Raw genomic sequence first — 20,480 nt, forward strand, 5'->3', positions numbered from 1 at the left:
AGCTCAAGGACAGAGTAGTGCAGGTGAAGAAACTTCAGCTTTAATGAATAGATTCTGCATTTGTCCTTTCTGCCTGAATTGATTTGGTCTGGTCTGTGGGAATGTGCAGAGTGGCTGTTGTTGGGTATTGCCTTCCAGATTACATGCAATTGGAAATCTTGCTGTTAAAAATTATTTAGAGGCACAACTGTTTCTCAGACACATTCGCTATCCTGTGACATTCTTCCATTGTGTTTCAGTAATAGCTCAGAAGATAGTGAAAAGATTCCACCTTCTCCAGTAACATGGAATCAAGTGTCAGGCTTACAGCCCTTCCTTGAGACCAGTTTGAAAAAATTCCTCCAGGAGATATCCCAGACAGAAACTTGGGAAACTCTCCAACCTCTGACCACAACTTACGTGATCTACCTGGGAGCTTATTACAGTGCTTGCAGCCAACAGGTAAGGCCTCAAAATACAGGGTGTCTTTTCATCCCACCAGCATCAGCTTGTGAAAACCTGAACTTACAGGAAATGCTGAAAAAGACAGATGTTGAGGCATCTAGCTGAGAGACTAGATTTTGTTCACCACAGGTTGTATCTAGGCCGTGTGGCATTTAGGGTCAGAGAAGTCTGCTGATCCTTCGCATTAGCAGTGCCAAATATCACTGTCTTCCCTTCTTGTCCTTTCTTCCTTTGGGCTCAGAGTCTCAGTCAAGGTATGTGTTAGTGCTGTGACTGTTCTGATTTACTGCAGAGATCCAAAGCGTGAAGCAAATATGACCTGATTTAGTTTGGCAGTCATTTCTCCATGTGGCCTAAATCAAGTTGCATGTTTTTGCATTTGCTGTGGTCCGAGAGCTTACATGTGGACAGCTACACTGCAATAATCTGGTTGGAAGACGGAGTGTTGAGGGTCATGCCATATGACCTTTGGATAGGAAACAATAAAGATGAATTTATTTGCTGCCCCATTGACATTCAAGGTCAAATTCTGTAACCCAATTAGTTGTAGTATGTGACCGTCTTTTTAAAGTGAGTTTTCTGAAGGTGACACATCACTTTGATGCTGTTGAAGAGTAATAGCTTATACTTTAGCTACCTTAAAGATTCATGTTCTAAAGATAAATGCAAGTTTCCTCTTTACTGCCCAAATGACATGCCCGAGTTCTGACCTGGGAGAGCAGTCTTCAGGGTGTGGGGGTAATTTAATGGCTGTGGTTATTCACACTTCTGCAACTCCTCTGAAACTTGCCCAAAGCAACTGAGTTTGTTAGTTGTGGCTGGGGTGGAAACCACCAGTATCTTTCAAAGATATCTTCAGTGCCCCAAAGGTGGGTAGTACCCTTCACATGCTGTCATTAGGTCCTGAGCATTAGAGAACCAGGATAACCAGGAGGTTACTAGTCCTTTTCAACCTTTATGGATATCCCAGAAGAGTGGCTGACAAAATAATTTAACTCTTTGAACTATAACATAAGATTTTTTTTATTGCCACTTAAAAAGAAGTTCAATCATCTACTCCTGCGTTAGTTAATCTGATGAAAAAAATAAAAATAAAATTGCGTGTAGCACGTTTGAATGGACTAATGCAAAACAAAAAATTGACTTATATAGTAACTAGAGTAGTGTATACTGGGACCTTCTTGGAATATTTTTATTAGATGACTAAGAACTAAGGTTAACATCTTCATGTAGATTTTACTGATTTATGGAGGGGGATTTCACTTGGGGGAAAATGAGATTTTATGTTACAGAAATGAGTATTTCTGTATCCTAAAGCAGCATTCTAATGAAGGGAAAGAACATTAAAATTTGCCAGCATCTTCCTTCAGCCTGCAATATTGCTTACTAGGGTCGGAAGAATTTGGATGGTTCTCTAAAAGCCACAGATCCTTCTCTGTGCAGTGTTCCTCCACAGTCATACTTTGATGGGTAGGTCAATAGCACTTTATACAGTTGATTCTTTTTTTTTTTAAATAATTTTTTTTGAGACCGTCATGGTGCCACTCTGCTTTCTCAAGGTAGTTCTGATCACCTTTGTGTCATCTTCAAGTTAAATGGAAAGATCAGCACGTAGATGGTATGGGGAGGGGGGGTTTAGCCTCTTAGGGTAAGTTTTCATTTAGGGAATCTGGATCCCAAGGATCCCATACCTTACTTCCAGCCAATTAAGAAATCTCTGTGATGCATTTTTAATACTTGAATGCGAGAACACCTTGAGGTGCCAGCTCTCACTACCAGCAGGGAGGCCAGCTCTAATCTACAGCAGTACCACTATGTAGATGACGTGGTCTGGCAAAAAGATAATAAACACAGAGGAAGCAATTAAATCAACCTGTCTTTTTGCCCTCACTGGAATGTCTTCATTCACCATCTTTTCTCGTCTTTCTCCATATCTTCTGCAGCCATCAGTCAATCCAGTTGACTGCTTAGAGGAACTGGAACGTTTGACATCTGAGGTGCTGCAGCCCCTTCTCAGCCAGCCAGCCATACACAGCATGTGGGACTTGCTCAGGTAAAATCATTTCACTGCTAAGATGCTGTTGCCAGAAGCTAAGGGAGCCTCATTTCTATACTGTAATGCGTGGCAGTTTTCTGCCTCCCATTTCTTTCCCCTGTATGTATGTGCCCCATATGTGTGAATTAGAGTGCAGTAGGGCTCTGTCTACACCCTGCTTTGTCCTCTCTCCCCTCGCAGCAAAAAGCATGATGTCTACAGAGGTTCTCCAGTTCCTCCTTTCCTACTGGTGCTGCTGCAGGGTCTGCATCTCTGCCCTTCATGTAGCTGTGTTTTTCATATCAATTTCAGATTGATTTTAGTCACTCTTGGCTTTGATTCTCCTTTGGTTTCACTGGTTTTAAAAAAAAAAAAAAAAAGTAACATCAATTGAGTCCCTCTTACATTGGGGAGGTGAGTGTGTGTGCGCGCGCATGTACCATTCATGTGCTCTGTGTGATGCTGCTTATATAAAATAATTTAACCTAGACTGTCATCTTTAAGCTCCTGCAGAGCTTCACTAAGGCGTTGAAAGCCCCTGCAAGGAAGTGAAAGGCCAGATACCAACCTGTTCTTTCAGACATTTGGGTAACATAAGCTTTGTCTTTGGCTCTGGGAACTGTTAAACACTGTGGATATTCTGTCTTTCTGCTGTAGAGGGAGCCTCCCTACTAGCCTGTGATCAATCCTTTGGAGAGGGGGAACCTAAAAGGCCTAACGTGTAGTCAGGGAGATGTCTGGCTGCTTCTGAGAACATCTGATATAAGGGGCGCTTGAAATCTTTGGTTTTAAGTGGTATTTGAATGGTCACCAAACAGTTTGGCCCATGTTCTTTCATGACTGAGAACTGAGATCTGAAGCTCTTGGCACCAAAGCTTCCAACACCAAGGCACACATTAGACCCTTTCCTGCCTGTCCTTGAGGTCTGAAAACAATGGGTTTGGTCAGGCTGTAAAAGCCTGTCAGCAAGGATTCTCCTAGGCTGTTCTTAGCACTGGCACCAGCCAGTGAGTCAGGAAGAGTCAGCTAATCTTTGCCTTAATATTTTGGCAATCTTGTCTAAACATTCTGGGCAGATTAGGGCCAGGAGTTCAGGGTACTCTGTGAGCCCCAGATGTGTTCATGCATCCTCCTACATGCCAGTGGAAAGAAAAACAATGCATTTAAAGAATTAGTTCTCTATCATAGAGTAACAATGTGGATCTTTGACAGGATTTGCCCTGTTGCCCTATTACTGTTGAGCAACATGTTTATGGTCACTCTTCCTTGTAGTGGTCTTGCCTGTACAGACATGGTATGTCTAGTGTGGGCCCCGTAAGCACTGCTGGTATGAAAAGTTCTAGTTTCGCCCATGGAGAGTGAGCACACACATCAAGAATGGTATGCACGGTCATTAATGTGTACATTAAAGCTAGGTTCTTCCTGAATAGACTTTAAAAATACGCATTTCATGAGTATGTAAGAGGCAGCTTTTTTGCAATGTCAATTTTGGATATAAGTCGGCATTTTGCCTTTGCCTGCCAGTTTATTATTGAAATGTCTTGAAAGGGTGGGCAGCTTTATTAGCGTGGTTAGCCTGGTTTACGTATGTACATGGGGGAATGCGTTTTTTCTTTTTTTTTTAAATCGAAGGCCCAATGCTTTCAAATGTTTGACATCAGAGATGTGTCACTGCGTCAGTATTTCTGTGCGTCATGAACAATTTAGCTGAAGATTAGAATTCATGATAGCTTTAGCATTAGCTTGTATGGTGATAGTGCTTACTTGACCAGCTGTGATACTAGATTTTTTTTCTTGCACAGTCTTCAGGGCTTCCGTTTTACTGCAGTGTGTGGCACAGTTCAGATAGTAACATTCCTACAAGATAATTCTTCAGCAGTATGAATGCTTTTGGTCTGACCCCTCTCTCTTTATCTGTTCACACAGGCCGTGTTCCGCTCTGTGCAACCCTCTGTCCTGTTCCCCAGCACCAGAATCGGTTTCCAGCATTGCATCACTGAGTTGCACTGGAGGCAAACCTCCTTTGAGCCTGATTGGCTCCAAGTCACCTTTCCCCTTCCTCACTGCCCTCCTGTTTCTCATCAACAGCATCACTCACATTCACAAAGGCCTGACCAGCAAGGTGAGAACAGACTTTTTCACTGTAAGTTCTAGGTGAATGATGATATGCTTGCGAGGGAGGTTGGTATTTGTATCTTCCCAGGCTTAGGAGTGATGTTAGTAGGACTACTAAAAAGGAATTGTTGTGTATTTTTACTTTAAAAATATGAGAGTACTGTAGAGAGAAATACACCCATTTTCAGAACAGATGGGACGAGGATCTGAAAAATATCTTCTGTCCTTGAATTCCAATATCCAGTTGACACTGGGAAGCTGGAATTATAGAGCAGGTGATAAATGATCTGCTTAAAATATGGATTTATAAAGAAAGTTGAAAAGGCTTAAATAACTGTTGTTTGGCTAAGCAAAATAGATAACAGTGTCAGAGGAGGAAAGGGATCGTTGAAGCATATATAACAAAGAAAAATGGGATAAAAATTAAATAAGAGAATGAGTGCTATAGTGGCTGAAGATGTTTCTTCCACTTCTGGTTACCCTGAATTTTTAGAATGAGAGTGAAGAGGAAATGACAGAGCCCTAGGGAGATGGACTACCTAGCATAAGCTTTCTCGAAACCTTCCTCTGTCATCTTATGTTGAAGTAGCTGGCCAGTTACTACTAGCGATATCTGGACAGATGAGAGGAGAACTTCTTAAGCCACTGGCCAGACTTCTGCCTTACAAAACACTATGGAAAATGTAGGCAGTGACTATTGGTTACCTGCGGTGAGGGATGGTCATGATGAATGCAGGTGAGACCTGAGGCAGAAAAGCAGATATTTATCAGGCTGTTTTTAAATATTCCCTTTTGGAGTAGCCAACAGGAATTCTCATGAGAGAAAGTAGGGGGTAGGCCTTGGAGAGGGCTGTGTTTTACTTTCCTCCAAGCACAAACTGTCTTAGTAGTATTTGTCTTCACTTCTGATTCCTTTATAGTACAGTTCTGTGCTGGGCTTCAGAGGCTTGAAGGATTATCTGCATCAAAGCTGGCAGACCAGACCTCCCTCTGTAACTCCCTCATCTGCGTGGATCCTGCGCCATGAATATCATCTGCAGTACTTTGTGTTAGCGTTGGCTCGGAGAATGGTATCATTATTAGTCCTTTCATTTCTTTCACCTGAGGAATTGACTTCACCCTGGCCTCTCCAACTCAGTGTGTCAGACCGGCAACTGATCTTTGAATGCACGTTCTTTTGCATATTTGACTTAGGTCTGATGACTCTTCAGCTGTCTTTTAATGCCCCATTAGCAAATAATATCTCTACAGTTACTGATGTGGGGATTTAGATCCAAGATACTTTGCATGACAAAATTATGTTTTTGCCTGTCTTTGGGCTAGAGTGAGAATAAAGTTTTCAAGTATGCTGCTAAAAAAGATGTCTGACTATGTAAGACAATCAGGGGAAGCAGAAAGATCTCAGTATGAATGCTGACAGTTCTTGCAGTCTGCCTCAGTCTCTCACTTTCCAGCGAGATCTATGTCCTGGTTGACCTTCCTGTCCTTGTTGATTGCCTTGTTGACAAATGATACAGTGCTTTTATCTGTTGTTTTGTTTCCTGTACAGGCAGGCACTTGTCCGGATTATGCCCAGCATGCCTCACTCCATCACTGTGTTGCCATGGCATTGCTAAGCCGTCTGTTGCCCGGGAGCGAGCATCTGGCTTACGAGGTCCTACTGGATCTTGCCTTTAATCCAGCGTTTCTTCCGTAAGCTTTGCATTTTGTTCCTTTCCCATATACCAGACTACAGAAGACTTGGAAAAATTGAAAAAGCACATGTTGGCACTGCAATTTTGTCATAAATTTTGGCCTTTAATAGGGCCTGTATTCAAATTTCTGTTGCTCATTGGCGTATTCTCCAGTCATGGAGCCTTCTAATCAGACCAGCAGTTCTGTTGCAGATTTCTTGCTGATATTGAGAAATGTGACCGGTTTCTTTTCTCCCAAGTGACTAGTGACAGGACTAGAGGAAATGGTCTCAAGTTGCGCCAGGGGAGGTTCAGGCTAGATATTAGGAAAAAGTTCTTTACTGAGAGAGTAGTGAAACATTGGAATAGGCTGCCCAGGGAGGTGGTAGAGTCACCCTCCCTGGAGATATTCAAGGAGCGTGTGGATGTGGCATTGTGGGATGTTGCTTGATGGGCATGGTGCTGTGTGGTTGTTGGGTGGGTTGGTTTTTGGTGTGTTGTGGTTGTTGTTGGGTGTTTTTTTTGTTTGGTTGTGGGGTTTTTTTGTTTGTTTTTGTTTTTTAGGTTGGACTTTATGATCTTACAGGTCTTTTCCAACCTTAGTGATTCTGTGATTCTGTTCTGTGATTCTGATCTCCTCTGTGGCAATAGTCCTGTGACTCCTGATAGAACTGATTCTCACTAAGGCCCAGCATCTGTTGTCCTGAGAGTAGTGCGTTTAGAAAATACATGGGAATTTGACATAGCCTGAAAAGCTTATTAAATCTTCCTCAAACCCTTATTATACAAGTTCTTACACAAATTTTTTCCTGATTTGACAACTGTGATGTCTTCCACCTTGCACTGGAAGAAATCAGGAGCATCTCAATTGTGAAGCATCCCATGTCTGGCCAAGAAAATGGTAGCAGTTTATCTTTGAAATTTGCCATGGTGCATCCCTGTAGGAGGTTGGACCAAGGTGATGCAAGGAGATACTATAGTTTTCCTGAAAGAAGGAAAGTTTGTGGGTGGGTTGGTTGGTTTGTTTGGGTGTTGGTGGCTTTTTTTTTGGTTTGTGCTTTTTTAGGGGGTGGGGGTTGTGTGGTGTGGTTGTGGTGGGGTTTTTTTGGTGTTTTTTTTTTTTTCAAATACCTGCTACAGAGCTACCATTTTGTGAGAATTTGGCAAGTAATCTGAAACCATGGTCAGTCTCTGGTCTGAGATCATGGAACATGAATTTGACAAACACCCCCCGGCCCTGCCCAATTTCTAATTACCAGTCTGTATGGTTCCCTGACCTTGCCACTGCCAGATGCAAAGCTACTATTTCGAGAATTGTCTTATTGATTCATGTAGGCCTTATATGGTATGTGGTATTTAATCTCAGCACCCTGATAGCTGTGTTGTTAAGTAGACTGCCTCTCTGTACAAGAGGTTGCAGCCTCCACACCAGACTGCTGGCATCGTGTGGAGGTTTTTCATCGCAGGGCCTTAGTGTTGCTAACTCCAAATGTAGTTATGTGAATTCCCTCTGAATACCAAGATAGCTGATGCTTTACGGGCACTCAGTATTACCATAGCTGAATGCTGTAGGAAGTGTTGTGAGTGCTGTGCGTATACTCCTGTTCCTGATCCAGGAAGACTGTAGAGATGAATTTCTGTGGTGTTTTGGTTTTTTGGTGTTTTGGTGGGGGTTTTTTGTTTTTTATTTCTTAAACTGATGTTTGTCTTTATCTTACAGTGAAGGGAAAGCTGGAGGGCCAGAAGCAGCTGACTTCTCTGATATCCTGCATCTTGGTACCAGTGGCAAACTGGCACAGCCTGGCTCTGCGGCAGGATTTTTTTCAAAGGCTACTCGTGGTGCCCTGCTGAGAGAATCGTACCAGAATCTGCCTTTCATCCGCTCCTGCTACCTTTCTCACTTTGTCCACTTGCAGACTACCCTTATGCGTTCCCAAGCATCCTACCAAGGACGGAATTATCTCATACAGTCAATGCTGCTTCCTGAGGTCAAAGGGCCCATCCTGCCTTCAGACTGGCCGTTCTTTCCACTTATTAGCCTCTACAACAAAGTGACTAATGCAGAGACACGTGGGGCTGTACTGAACTCCCTCCCACTTGATCTCGTCAACACTGTGACCTGGAACCTGCAGTGGGTCTTGTTGCTGGAAACCTGGCGTGCTAAAACCCTTCAGAGCATCCCTACTGCTGCCAAACTTGCACGGCTTATGTGTGTCTTCCTCACAGGCGGTGACCTCTTTCTAGAAGCACCGATCCACCGCTACACAGCTGCCCTTCTCTCTCTGTATTGCCAACCCAAGGCATTGGACTCCCTGAACTTGGATGCTCCTCTCCCTGGTTTGGCTTCCTTCCACGATCTCTATATAAGTCTCCTGGAGCAGTTTGAAGGTGTATCCTTTGGAGATCCACTCTTTGGAGTCTTTGTTCTTCTACCTCTACAGAAGTGTTTCAGCGTTCATCTCCGTCTCTCTGTATTTGGGGAGCACACAAGTATCCTGCGGGCACTGGGAGTGCCGCTCCAGCAGGTAACCCTGGCTTATGGTAGTTGCCTGTCACTGGGTATTTCTGGGTTACTGGGCTCTTGCTTGTGTTTCTCCAACCTTGATTTGGGCATCCTCCCAGCACTACTTCTTCTTCCGCATCCCTCCTTGTCCAGTAGAATTATCATGCTTTCTTTGCTTAAAGCTTGTCATTCTCCCTGAAGAAAGTCTAATGCATGGAATGTAAAATAGACTAGGAATGGAGAGCAACATTCTTTTGATTTAGGCCTGTGACAGCAGTGTATACATTTTTTATTGTTGTTATTTATCTTTTTTTTTAAACAGCTTGATTGGTTCTAAGTCTGAAGAACAGAGTCCAGCCCCTGTACGTGCAGGCCCTTGTCACATAATCATTTTCAGAAACATGTTGTTCTTTGTTTTGTGAGCAGATAGTGGAGGGCAGGACCTGTGAAATTGTTCAGTCTTTAGTGGAAACTGTCCCACACCCTACTTGGTCTAATGACTGAGAACCTCCTGCTAATTTATGGCCTATATGTATGAAGGGCTAGTCTGCACCCCATGTTCTTCTGCCAGCAATTACCTTTCCTTTAAATAAGTCTTTTCTCACCTTGGTGACAACCTTTTCCTTGCTCAATGCATGGACAAACAGTCATTTTCTCTCTTAACCATGTTTCCACATTTAGTTTTACTGGAGTTGTGCTTTGCTGGGTAGCACAGTGAAAAATTTGATCTGTCAAGTGCAGGACTGCATTTCTTTTGAATGAGCAGAGCACAAGAGATGTAATTTAGCTGGCTGTAAGTTCTATGTCAGTTGAGAGACAATGACTGATCTAGCCTAAAGTTTTTAATATAAAGATAACCTTGCAAAATTTTTTTTCCAAACCACTGTGAACCAGCAGTTTATGTGAGATCAGTGCTTTCTATTGTGTGGTTGCAGCGCTTTTGCTCTGCTAGCCCTGCAGCCAGTTCTTCCATATCATTATGGCCAGATGAGCCTTTGTTTCTTAAGCCGAGATGTTCTGGCCTGCTTCTTACGATAAGCTCTCTGTTCTCTTGATGTTTCCAGTAGCCCTTCCCTGTCTCTGTTCCAGTTCCACAAATACAGGTAGGAACAGAGCTGAACACCATATTCCAGATGAAAGCCTTGATTCTACATCATGTGCTTTATCTTGTCTTGATCTCTCAACAGCAGATCCCTCAGTACCATCAGAATTGTGGCATATGTTACAATGGAGAACATTTCAAAGCAGATTGTTTTTCATGTGCTTAGAAATTTTTTAAATGCCGAATACTTTGAACAATGTTTTCATTGCGGTGTTGCTTGAAAACAAGCTATGTGTTGGAAAATTTGAGCAAGATCACTTAAGGAGGTGTTGTTTGTTTGGGTTTTTTCCCTTTTTGTCCTGAGTTAAAAATACCCTAGCGGGTAGCAGGAATACCCTAGCAGGCAGACTGCTTTTTGAATTGAGTAAAATCAATGATTGTCTTTAATCGTGCAAAGAAGATGCTCCAAAGTGAAATACATAATTTTAGCCCTAGAGAACTTATCTCAAAATTGAGAAGAACGAAAATGGAACTTCTGGAGAGGGGAAAAGCAAACAAAACCAAGTTGTTACTAAAAGCTTTTCTAACCTATTTTTCAAAGCTAGACAGTGAAGTCAGAATGTGTTGGAAACTTTGCTTAACAAGAACCTTAACTCTGGCACAGATATCTGCTTTCCTTTTCTGGCTAAATGCATAGCTCAGTGTAAGCCTCTCTGGTACATTAGCAGGATGCAGTGCTGTTGAAAGTACTCTGTCTCTTCACTTTGAAACCACTCTTCTTACCTGTGCCAATAAGGAACTGCAGTGATTTAACCAGTAAAACATCTCTCCATAAAGCTGAAGACATCTTGAGGATGCTTTGTCAAAGACATGTCACACTAGTCAGTGTGGGTGGTAACAGCTCTGCTCCAAGTGGGATTGTGCCAGCAAGGTGCATAGTGTTATATGGGAGTGCACACGCAAAAGCTGGGGAGGGGCACCCTAAAGTCATGAACTTCCCCTCACTACTTAGACCCTGACAAAAATTGTAATGTTGCCTCTGGGTGGGTTTGTTGCAGTTTCCTGTGCCTCTCGAGAGATACACTTCCCCTCCCGAGGATAACCTGAACCTCCTGCGACTCTACTTCCGAACACTGGTCACTGGTGCACTGCGCCACACCTGGTGCCCTGTTCTTTACGTGGTGGCTGTGGCTCATGTGAACAGCTTTATTTTTTCCCAAGACAGCACGACACAGGTAGGTAAATAGATAGCAGAGCCTCAGGGCTGGAAGCTTTGGGTTATGCATCTGTTCTTCCCAAGGGTCCAGTGTGGCTTGTGGTGAATCGCTGACCCTGGGCTTGAAAACAAAGATTGTAAGCAAATGTTTTGAGGACTGGTCAGCTGTTTGAGAATCCACATATGAGACGCAGACAGCAGCTCTTGGTCATTATACCCTAAAACACTTGCATTAATGGTAGTCAATCCTACATAAACCTTCAGAGTCAGCAGCTATGTGGGCTATGGTAGAGGGGGAAGAATGAAGTGGAGAGGATGAGGGAGCTGATCAGGCCTAGAGAGCTTGTAATAGATTTAGCTTCTGCCTGGGGCAGTCTTAAGGTGCAGAGTACTTTTTCCTTTCACCTTGCTTGAATAACCAGGCAGAAACCCTCCCATGGCCTTGGGGTCTCTGGCAATCTTTACTTGTGCTAACACTTCACCTCTCAACTTTCAGGTAGAATTGTAGATGAGAAGTCAGCTGAGTTTCAGGTCAGAGGAAGGAGGAGAGAGGCAGGATCCAAGCGATAGCCATCTCGAGCCCTTTCTGATAGAACAACTTGCTCTTTGGAGCATCATCATAATGAGCAAAGGATCCTCTTGGAGTGCTGTATGCCCATGGGTGAAGGTAGCAAGCACTGTGCCATATTAAGCGAAGTATGTGTTTTGTTCCCAGGAGATTGATGCTGCTCGGAAAAGCATGCTGCGGAAGACGTGGCTGTTGGTGGATGAGGTAGGATCTGTAAGGTTCAGTCTGTGCCGCTGGGACTTAAGTTTTTCAGACATGGTACTCTTACAGATTTACCTTTGGCTTTTGAAATTGGTGTTTAACTACCTTGCTAATTTGAGAGTGAGAGGAGATTAGCAGCAGGATTTTAACTTCCAATCTGTTACCCAGTTCTTGTAGTAATTGAACTCAAAGCACTGAACCCATTGGAACCTCAATGAATGTCCTGTACAGAACTTCCATGCCTCTTGCCCAAGCTGCATTATATCTGGATAGTGAGAGGTCCTAGAGAGATGATTCTAGCACAAGTATAAATAAGTGGTCAGCAGTGATCTCCTTTAACTCTTAGTTGGATGCTTCCCCCAGAAAGAACAAAGCAGCTGTAAGGTTTCTGTTTTTCTTAGGGAGCTTGGCAAAGTCTATCATTTGTGTGACAGAGCTGGGTCATTTGCCCCCTTTATGTTTAGTGTCCAGGGTAAATTCTTAGATCCCACTCAAAACCCCATTTGGGGTTCTGGCAAGAAGTCATTGTGAGGGGTTGTTGAGCAGACAGTGGAGTTGTGTTCAGAAGAGGAAATCTGTGCAAATCAAAAGTGAATTTCCTTGGAAGAAACTCACCTTTTATAGTTCTTCTCTTGAAGATGATGCAATTAAATACGTTGGGTATGATGGAATTGTACTATCTGCCAGGTCGCTATGATGTGTTGGAGGCAGGGTGGAAAAGATTAGATTCTTTTCAGACATGCTTAATGGCTGCTGTTTCCTTCTTCAGACCTTGAAAAAGCACCTACTCTACTACAGACTGCTGAATGCAGAGAGCCCTTTGGGATTTGACCTTTATGAGCAGCTCCCTCCCATGCGACTGAAGTACCTGCAGATGGTGACACAGAAAGAAAATAAGGAGAATGCACCAGCGCTAGACTCATAGCAAAACACTTGTGCAAGAAGAGGGCCAAGGGGAAGAATGGAAGAGCTCAGTTTATGCTTCATTGATAAAACTATGTGCGCTTCAGACAGTTCCAGTGTCTTAACTTGTCAGTCTTGGCATGTTGACAAAGTGAAGCACTAGTAGAATGCTCCCAGCCCTGCAGAACAATACACATCATCTCAAGATATGTGTGTGTGGCCTCTCCATGATGAATGCTGGAGCATTTTCCTCCATTCTCTTTCAGATGGTTTTGCTACTTCCCAGAGAAGGTGAGAATGTGTGTCAGAGGCACTGGACTGTTGAATAAACTGAAGGAAGTGGAAAAGCTATTTCATTCAGTCAGGCTGGAGATTGTGGGTTCTCAAGATGATGTCTGTCTTCCCCGATCTTTCCCTTGGTTTTTTTTTGTACCCTGAATTTTGAATGGTCCTTTCCTCACACTATCCCCTGCAAATAAAATGACAATACAGCAGGGAAGAAGCTGATCCTGAGAGCTCTTTTTTTTTTTTTAATATATATACAAGCAGTTTCTCCAGGACGGTGTTCTGTGCACACGATCAGTCACACAGATGTATTATGTCAGACCTCTAAGAAATAACAGTTCCTAGTGCAGTGGTACAAACCCTGGATGTCCTCCCTTGGCTGTCTTTTGGATAGTCTTTGAACTGCTCTCTTTTCTCTCTTAATTTGGTTATGTGTATAACAAGATCAAAAATAATTTCTTTGTAGAGCAGGATGCTTGGCAGTAACCACTCCCCATTAGAGAAAAAAAACCCAAGTATCTGCTTGTTTAACTAGAATATGTATTGGTTGCCCTCTGAGAAGAGGGGAATGTGATTTGTAATCTAAATTTTAAAGTAGAGTTTACCTGATTTTAAAAATTCCTAATTTGATCCCACTTCGACATTCAAATTCTGTATTGCAGCCTCAGGCGCAAGGGCTTACATACATAGTGCCCTAAAGGGCTCATCACAAGTGCCAGGTCAAGTCCAGAATTTACCCTAGGTGTCATCTCACTGGATGTTCCAATAATTTTTGCAGAACTGTGGTCACTCTGGCAGGCTTTTGTTTGGAGAATTTAACTTTAACGATTTTGTTCATAGAAGTATTTATTTTGTTTTGTTCTTAAGAATAAATTCCTCTGGAAGGTGCAGGGTGATGCCTAGCCTGAAGACCTAAGCTTCTCCCGTTGCCTATCAAACAGGCCAAGGTAGCTTCCCTCCGAAGAAACCATTCCTATATTAACCTTGCTCCAGTGAATGTCCTAATAAGAGTGTGAAACACTGTTAATAGGCCAGTTTGTAATTGTTGAAATTGTTCCAGACAAGAAACAAATTCCAGCTAGCAACTTTATGGCTGTGGTGCTGACTTGGCATTGGCAGTTTTCTAAGTGTACCAGTCCCCCTTAGGTTGCCAGAAAATACACCGTTTAATCTTTTTCCCCCTTATTTCAGATAGGACATGGGTGGAACTGGTGTTTCATTTTAATCTCTCTCTTGGTTCCCCCACCCCCCCCTCTATTGCAGCTTTTGATCTGTGGTTTCTCTCTGCTGCAGATCAGTGGCACATAAAGTAACAAAAGCACAGTGGTCAACATGGTTGGTTTTTTGTTTGTTTGTTAATTATTCAAGTTTCTATTCTGTCTAGATGGTGAAAGCCCAGAAGTTGTCTTTCAAGAGCAATGGATGGTAAAATTTAAGGACTTCTAGCTGCCCATTTAAGAGCAGCCTTCATCAAGGACTTTGCCTTTAGCTTTTCAGACCTCCATTTATAAACACTCTTCTGGTCCTTTGTGTGATGCAAAGTTGAATTTTGTAATGTGTACAGGGTGTAAATAAATACTTTGATAGCTCTGCAGGTTTTTTGGAACTATGGGAATGCTCTGCTTTATTTAACTCTTTATTGAGTTTGGATAGTTCTGTTTGCAATTTATCAATATCTTGGGAATGCTACCGCTGTGAGGAAACTAAGAGAGCTCTTCAAGTCAAAGGCATTATCCTGCTTGTGTGGTGGGTCAGTAGCGCAGGGTACCAAGTACTGTGTGTACTTGGGGAAGGTGCAGGGTGGGTATTACATGACTTGTCACATGCCACAGGTGGGTAGACAGTAAAAAAAACTGGCCACACATGGCATTTGTAGGTGATGAGAGAAGAGGTGTATTTCATTTATTTTGTGAACTCTGGGAAGGAAAGGGATCAGGCTTTTGCCAGATTCTCAAAAGCCCCCCTTTTGTTCCCAGATGTTCCTCAAGCCATCAGTGTATGTCCAGAAAATACCTCCATCTTTTGACATGAAATTCTGATGCAAGCATCAGCAATGGAGGGAAGGAAGGAAAAGGATCCTGAATCATTCTGCAGGCCACACTTGTGTGCAGAATATTCTAAGAACACTGCATGTGAGCCGTAAGCTTTCAAAACTTTGGCTGTCACTTGAGATGCTACAGCAATCCTGAGCTTGAATTTTTTAAGGCTTTGGGCAGTCTTGTATCAGATTTCTCTGCAGAACACTAGAGGGCATTGCTTTATCTAGTTTAAATGCAAACTTTCTTGGCTTCAGTGTGATTGGGACTTAAAAAAAACCAAAACAAACAAAACAACAACAAAGACCAACAAAAAAAACCAACCAAGCCTTAAACCTGGTTTGAATTTTCTGCATTTATTTTTGCATCTCTTTCAGAGAAAGTGTGGAGAATTAAATAATTTTTGATGTGATTAGTTGCTAAGAATCATGTAGTGCTTTGGCTGCAGGAGCATTTTGGAAAAATCCTGGTGGAGTGAATGGAAGCTTAAAATTTAAACTGAATGCAGTCTGAAGCAGGACCAAAGTGTGCCAGTTTTGTTAAGCCAGTTTAATCCTGATCAGAGTAAGTGAGGAGATGAAGAGAACGAAAACTGTCCCAGAAGTTGATGTGACTTCTTAACTCCTTGTCAAAAGCTTAAGATTTCTTTGAGAAGAAAATAATTGTGCTAAAAGAAATAGATTTCTGGGATTGAAGTGGTTCTAACGCAGAACAGCATATGTTGTCTGATAACTCTGATCAGAAGACAAAAAAAACCACCACCAACCAAATTAAAAAAAAATCCCCATACATGCTGTCTTTTAATTCTTAGAAAGAAAAAACCCTATTTTCTGGTCCTTTGTGGCTAGAAAGTGCTTGGTTTCATCCAAGTTACTGATGTAATCCCTTGTAGGAACAGTGGGAATGTGTGTTGGGACAAATTCAACAGGGGCTGTGCTGGAAGGCAGCAACAATGTCGTTTTAAAAACAAGTGGTTGATTAGACTTCTAGTATTGATGTTGAGTTGGCAGGTAAGATGGTGGAGCTGTCACAGTTTTGCATCCCATAACTTTAATGGCAGCAGTTTTCTGCATTCTACTGAATCTTTCTTTGCATTCTGAAAGGGGAGAGAGAGCCTCCCCATCAGCTTGGAAGCCTGTCCTTTTCTACCCAGAAGAAAAGGAGTTAATTTGTGATCCTTTGACTCCGTGAGTGGTTTGAATTCCCTGGGTTTAGGATCCCTATGTGGTGACTTGGCCCACTTTGCTGAGCAGGGGCAGTTCCTGAAGAAGATGTAGGCAACTCAGTAGCTGGCTGTATTACACCGCAAAGCCTGGCAGAAGAAAGTAGAGAGTTAGACAAGGAAGAAATCAAAATAGGACTGAAACCCTGCTGTATGGGAACTTTTTAGCAATGAAGTACACATGAAGTGTTACATGATTAAAGTACATACATTCCACTGTATTTATTGACTACTTCAGTTTGACAGTGGAATTTAATAATCCATTTCTAGACTAATGCATTCTGTCTGGCCACTTCATATCAGCCAAACCCTAAACACCTTTTGCTGATGAAGTCATGGACAGAATAAGCCATAAGATGTGGGTGTATAAATATACTACGGGTCAGACAAATACATTTCTTTTGGTGTCAGACAGAAAGTAGAGCAGAAAGGCATGTTAATCCTCGCTTTTACTCCTTTCTAGTTCTGCAAAGTTCTCCTTGGAAATCTCTCATCAATGAAGTGGTGCTGCCTCCAGCTGATAATCAAATTTGGGGGCAAAACATGTTTTCTTTCAGCTTATAGAAGCTCATATAAGCTCTGCATTCACAAAGACGGCCCTCTGCTATCCCTTGTGTAATTAACTTTTTATGGTAATTTACTGGCCTTTGCCCTAGTTCTTAAACACTGGCTTTTTTCCCCCTCTTTGATTGAAGAACGCACTGTGAAGACATGCTCCCAGAACTGCTGCTGTTTTGCACGGTGAGGGGTGTTTGTACGCAGGGTTGGAATGGCCACTGTGTGCATCCCTCCCTCCCTCTTTTGTGGTAATCTTCATTCTCAAAACAGCTGTTGCGAAAATGCTGTATGTGGATTTCTGGCCAGCCCAAAGAAGAGCATGAAGAGCTCCACTGCAACCCAAGTGAAGTATTGTGCGAAAGGACCGGACGCTGCACCAGCAGTGTCATGGTGAGCCGCCAGCCAGCCCTGACCCTGAGCAATAGCTGTGTGCCGCTGATGAACAAACAAAGGCAGTTTTAGACACAGTGACACCTGGCCCATCTTTGGGTCCAGTTCTTTATTTTCTGCTGGGGCATAACTAGCAGATAGCGGCAGACACCTGTGGCTCCAGAGACCAGAGCAATATCCTTTATCCTGCCCCTGGGCAACTTTTTTGCAGTACTCTGTTGAGGAACCAGCTCATAAGTCCTGTCAGGGTGATGGATGTTTCCAGAAAGTACTGTATATGAACATTGTAATAAAGTCTAAGGTATATGAGGAAGGCCGGGGGCATCTACCTTCTGTGTCCCCCTGCCTCAATCTAACATGGATGACAAAACAGGCCGCTGATGTTAATGCTCGTTACGAGGCAGCAGCTTGTCTTGGCCACAACAAAAAGGGGGCTTGTGTGACCTAGAAAATATTACCAATGTCAAAGCAGAGCCACATGTGTGACAGCGTGTGCTAAAATCTGAGGTGGGTGCATTAGTTGATTGCTAAGGCTGGAAGGAAGTTTTCTGGAACAATCTGGGTGCTGAGGGGCAGCAGCTGTGGGGCTGGGCGGGGAACGGGGGACACCTGGGCCCAGCCCTCAGAGAGCTTGTGGTGAGGCAGCAGCAGCATCGGCAGGAGGAAAATGCCGTGTTTCGTCCATTTTATCTGCTTTTCCAGAGCGCCGGGTGGCTGGCAGGGGCTGTCGAGGCTGCGGATCAGGTTTGCAGTGTTAAACCATGTATTTCATGTGCTGGGGACAGGGTGATGCCTTCCTGTTGGGTCGAGGCTTTTGTCTGTCTGAGGTGATTGCTGTGTTTTTGGGGCTACTGCTGGCAGTTGCCTGGTGCTTCCCCCAAGGAAGAAGGGAGGGTTGCCCGAATCCTCAGCCTTGTGCTCATCCTGCCCTCGGTAAGGCTTCACTTTGGGGTGGTTTGCGGGGCCCTGGGGTGCGCTGAGGGGGCTCTGGCAGGCCCTGGGCTCCTCTGGCCGCTTGGCGGGGAGGCAGAGAAGCCCAATCCTGAGGGGACGGGGGAGCGGGAAAGCAGGTGCTGGAGGTTCCTCTGCAGCACAGCCTCGCTCCCCGGCTATAGTGACTGGTCTGAGGCTTTGGAAAGGGACAAAGGGAAGGATTGAGCAAGCTAGTGAGTGTGGACAGTGGCTCAGCTTTTGGGTGCTGTTGTTTCTGGGCCTCTCACGCTGAGGTGAGGTTTGTGGTTCCCCCTCTCTCTCCACAGTGTCCCCCTCCCCCGCTACTCCCCTCATGTGTTTTCTTCCCTGTACGCATTGTCCTTCACTACGCTCTCCTTCCCTCCCCATCCCTGTCTGCCTTTCTATTTTCAATTTCCCCCCACCATAGTAACTTCTAGTTCTTCTCTGTTGGCTTTTCTTACTCTTTTGGCTCTTTGCAGAAGCAATCAGTAATTCAACAGTTAAACTGGAGAGCTGAGATGCTGCCGCTGAGTTTGAGGTGGAAGCTCAGTCTCTTGAGGTGTTCATCTGAAAGTCTGGGCAGATGTCCATAAATAACGTGCACGACATGCCCATTTGGAAAACTTACAGCAAAGAAAGCCGTAACTTTACTTTTAAGAGTCAGATTGCCTGCTGTGTAGGTGGTGTAAGCACACCATGCCATTTGGGTCTGGTCTGTCAGATGTTTGATGACACTTTAGCAATTGGATTTGTCTGCTGAAAGGAAGGCTGGCGCTTGTGTATCAAGTGACTTTTCCTCACCATTATCACTTCTACCACGGTAAGCTTTTGCCTCACAAAATCAATAAGCACATCTCCAAAATGATATTCGAGGTTTCCTGAGTGTGCGTGGGCTTTTGTTAGCAGCTTCCCTCACTGTGCATGTTCAGGGTGGCTCTTTGATCTCTTCAGAGCAGCAGGAAGTGTGAAGAGCTCTGAATTAGCTTCAGGTGTCGTGTTGCCAGTAGTGAATCGTAGTTTTGGAGGGAGGTTGGTTTGTGTTGCACCGCAACAATACAATGACAGCCACACAAGTGTGCCATGCAACTGTGAAGATAGGTTGTTAGCATCCTTCACAAAGAAGCAACTTGCTACTCCTGGCATCAATATTTCTTTCAATATAGATTATAAAAAATAAATTTAGAATGATACAAGAGTTTCAGCAAAAGCATCACATGTCTCTTGTCTCTGACATGAGTGTCAGCTCACTCGCAAAACGTTAGTTGTGCTGCCACCCAGAAGACGCTACAGATGGTGGCTCGTTTTTGTTCCTCTTGGTACTGTCTGCTGTAAGATTGATCAGGTTTGGATTGATGAAATTATTTCGGCAGGAGCTGCCATTGCTCTCCTCCTGTCTGTCCACTGTGAAAAGGAGTGGGAGGAAAGGGGATGTAAAGTATATGTCTCTCTCTTTTTGGTACTGTTTTCATGAACACTTAAAATATTTATGGAGGAGAGTGTGGGCTTGCTGACCATGCTTCTTTACAACAAGGTCTTAACAGCAAATTTTATATTTTATAGCCATCTCTGAAGCTCAAATTTTGGTGGTGGTGATGGGGCTTATCTTTTTTTGTAGCAGTACAATCTGTAAGTTAAAAATAGGATGCAGAACTTGTGTATTTGTATTCAGCAGTGACTGTGAATGTGCATCATGAGTCAAACAGTTTCACACTCTGTGTGCACTGGTGCCATGAAGGCCCAGCATTGCACTGTTGGAAAAGTTAGCAGGTGTGCCCGTGTGCATTTTGCAGACCTCCTCTAGAATTAGTATGTAATTGCCAATATTGTCTTAGGGACAATAAATTGTTTGTCTCTTTGTATTAGTCTCTTCTGTTACCAAGATACTCTTAAGGTTAAGAAACTATTCTCTATTTTGCAACCTAACTTTCCCTTTGAACCAGCAATTTTTGCTTTCTGTAGCTATTTATTTCAGTCATTCCTATAGTTAGCTGCAGATGGAAGAAAGAAGCAATAAGGCTATAGCTAGCATGAAATTCTTGACCTTTATTTAAACAGAAAATGCCATTTTATAGTCATACTAAACCCTTGCCAGGAACATTTTCCAGAATGCAGTTTCTGATCTAAACTAGAGAGAAAATATGATGCACCCTAGAAAGACCAATAGCCTGAGGTTAGGGTAATCTCTCATGATGTGGGAGACCCTAATTACTGGGCTAACAGCTGTTCTGCTGTGAATGGGGTTTCCGATTTTCTGATGTTTCCACTTTGTTCTCATGCTACAGTGAACTTAAATGTGATGGTGTCAAAATTGTACCCAAAGATGAATTCTTACTTT

The 20,480-nt window shown here is 43.3% G+C and overlaps 1 protein-coding gene across 2 annotated transcripts in view; it reads left to right on the top strand.

Moving 5' to 3' along the window:
• Positions 1-13,065, top strand: part of RPAP1 (RNA polymerase II associated protein 1) — a 36,707-nt gene extending 23,642 nt beyond the window's left edge. Inside the window, exons 16-24 of one of the 2 annotated variants that reach the window (XM_059819489.1) lie at positions 240-441; positions 2,388-2,497; positions 4,406-4,601; positions 5,515-5,664; positions 6,144-6,286; positions 7,988-8,792; positions 10,871-11,047; positions 11,744-11,800; positions 12,567-13,065. In XM_059819489.1, the coding sequence (XP_059675472.1) occupies positions 240-441; positions 2,388-2,497; positions 4,406-4,601; positions 5,515-5,664; positions 6,144-6,286; positions 7,988-8,792; positions 10,871-11,047; positions 11,744-11,800; positions 12,567-12,722 (1,996 nt within the window). In that variant the 3' untranslated portion in view covers positions 12,723-13,065. The remainder of the gene's footprint in view (positions 1-239; positions 442-2,387; positions 2,498-4,405; positions 4,602-5,514; positions 5,665-6,143; positions 6,287-7,987; positions 8,793-10,870; positions 11,048-11,743; positions 11,801-12,566) is intronic. The other variant, XM_059819490.1, reaches the window with a different exon arrangement.
• Positions 13,066-20,480: the final 7,415 nt, after the last annotated feature.

This window comes from Gavia stellata, chromosome 7 (genome assembly GCF_030936135.1).
Source record: "Gavia stellata isolate bGavSte3 chromosome 7, bGavSte3.hap2, whole genome shotgun sequence".
Classification (NCBI taxonomy): Eukaryota; Metazoa; Chordata; class Aves; order Gaviiformes; family Gaviidae; genus Gavia; species Gavia stellata.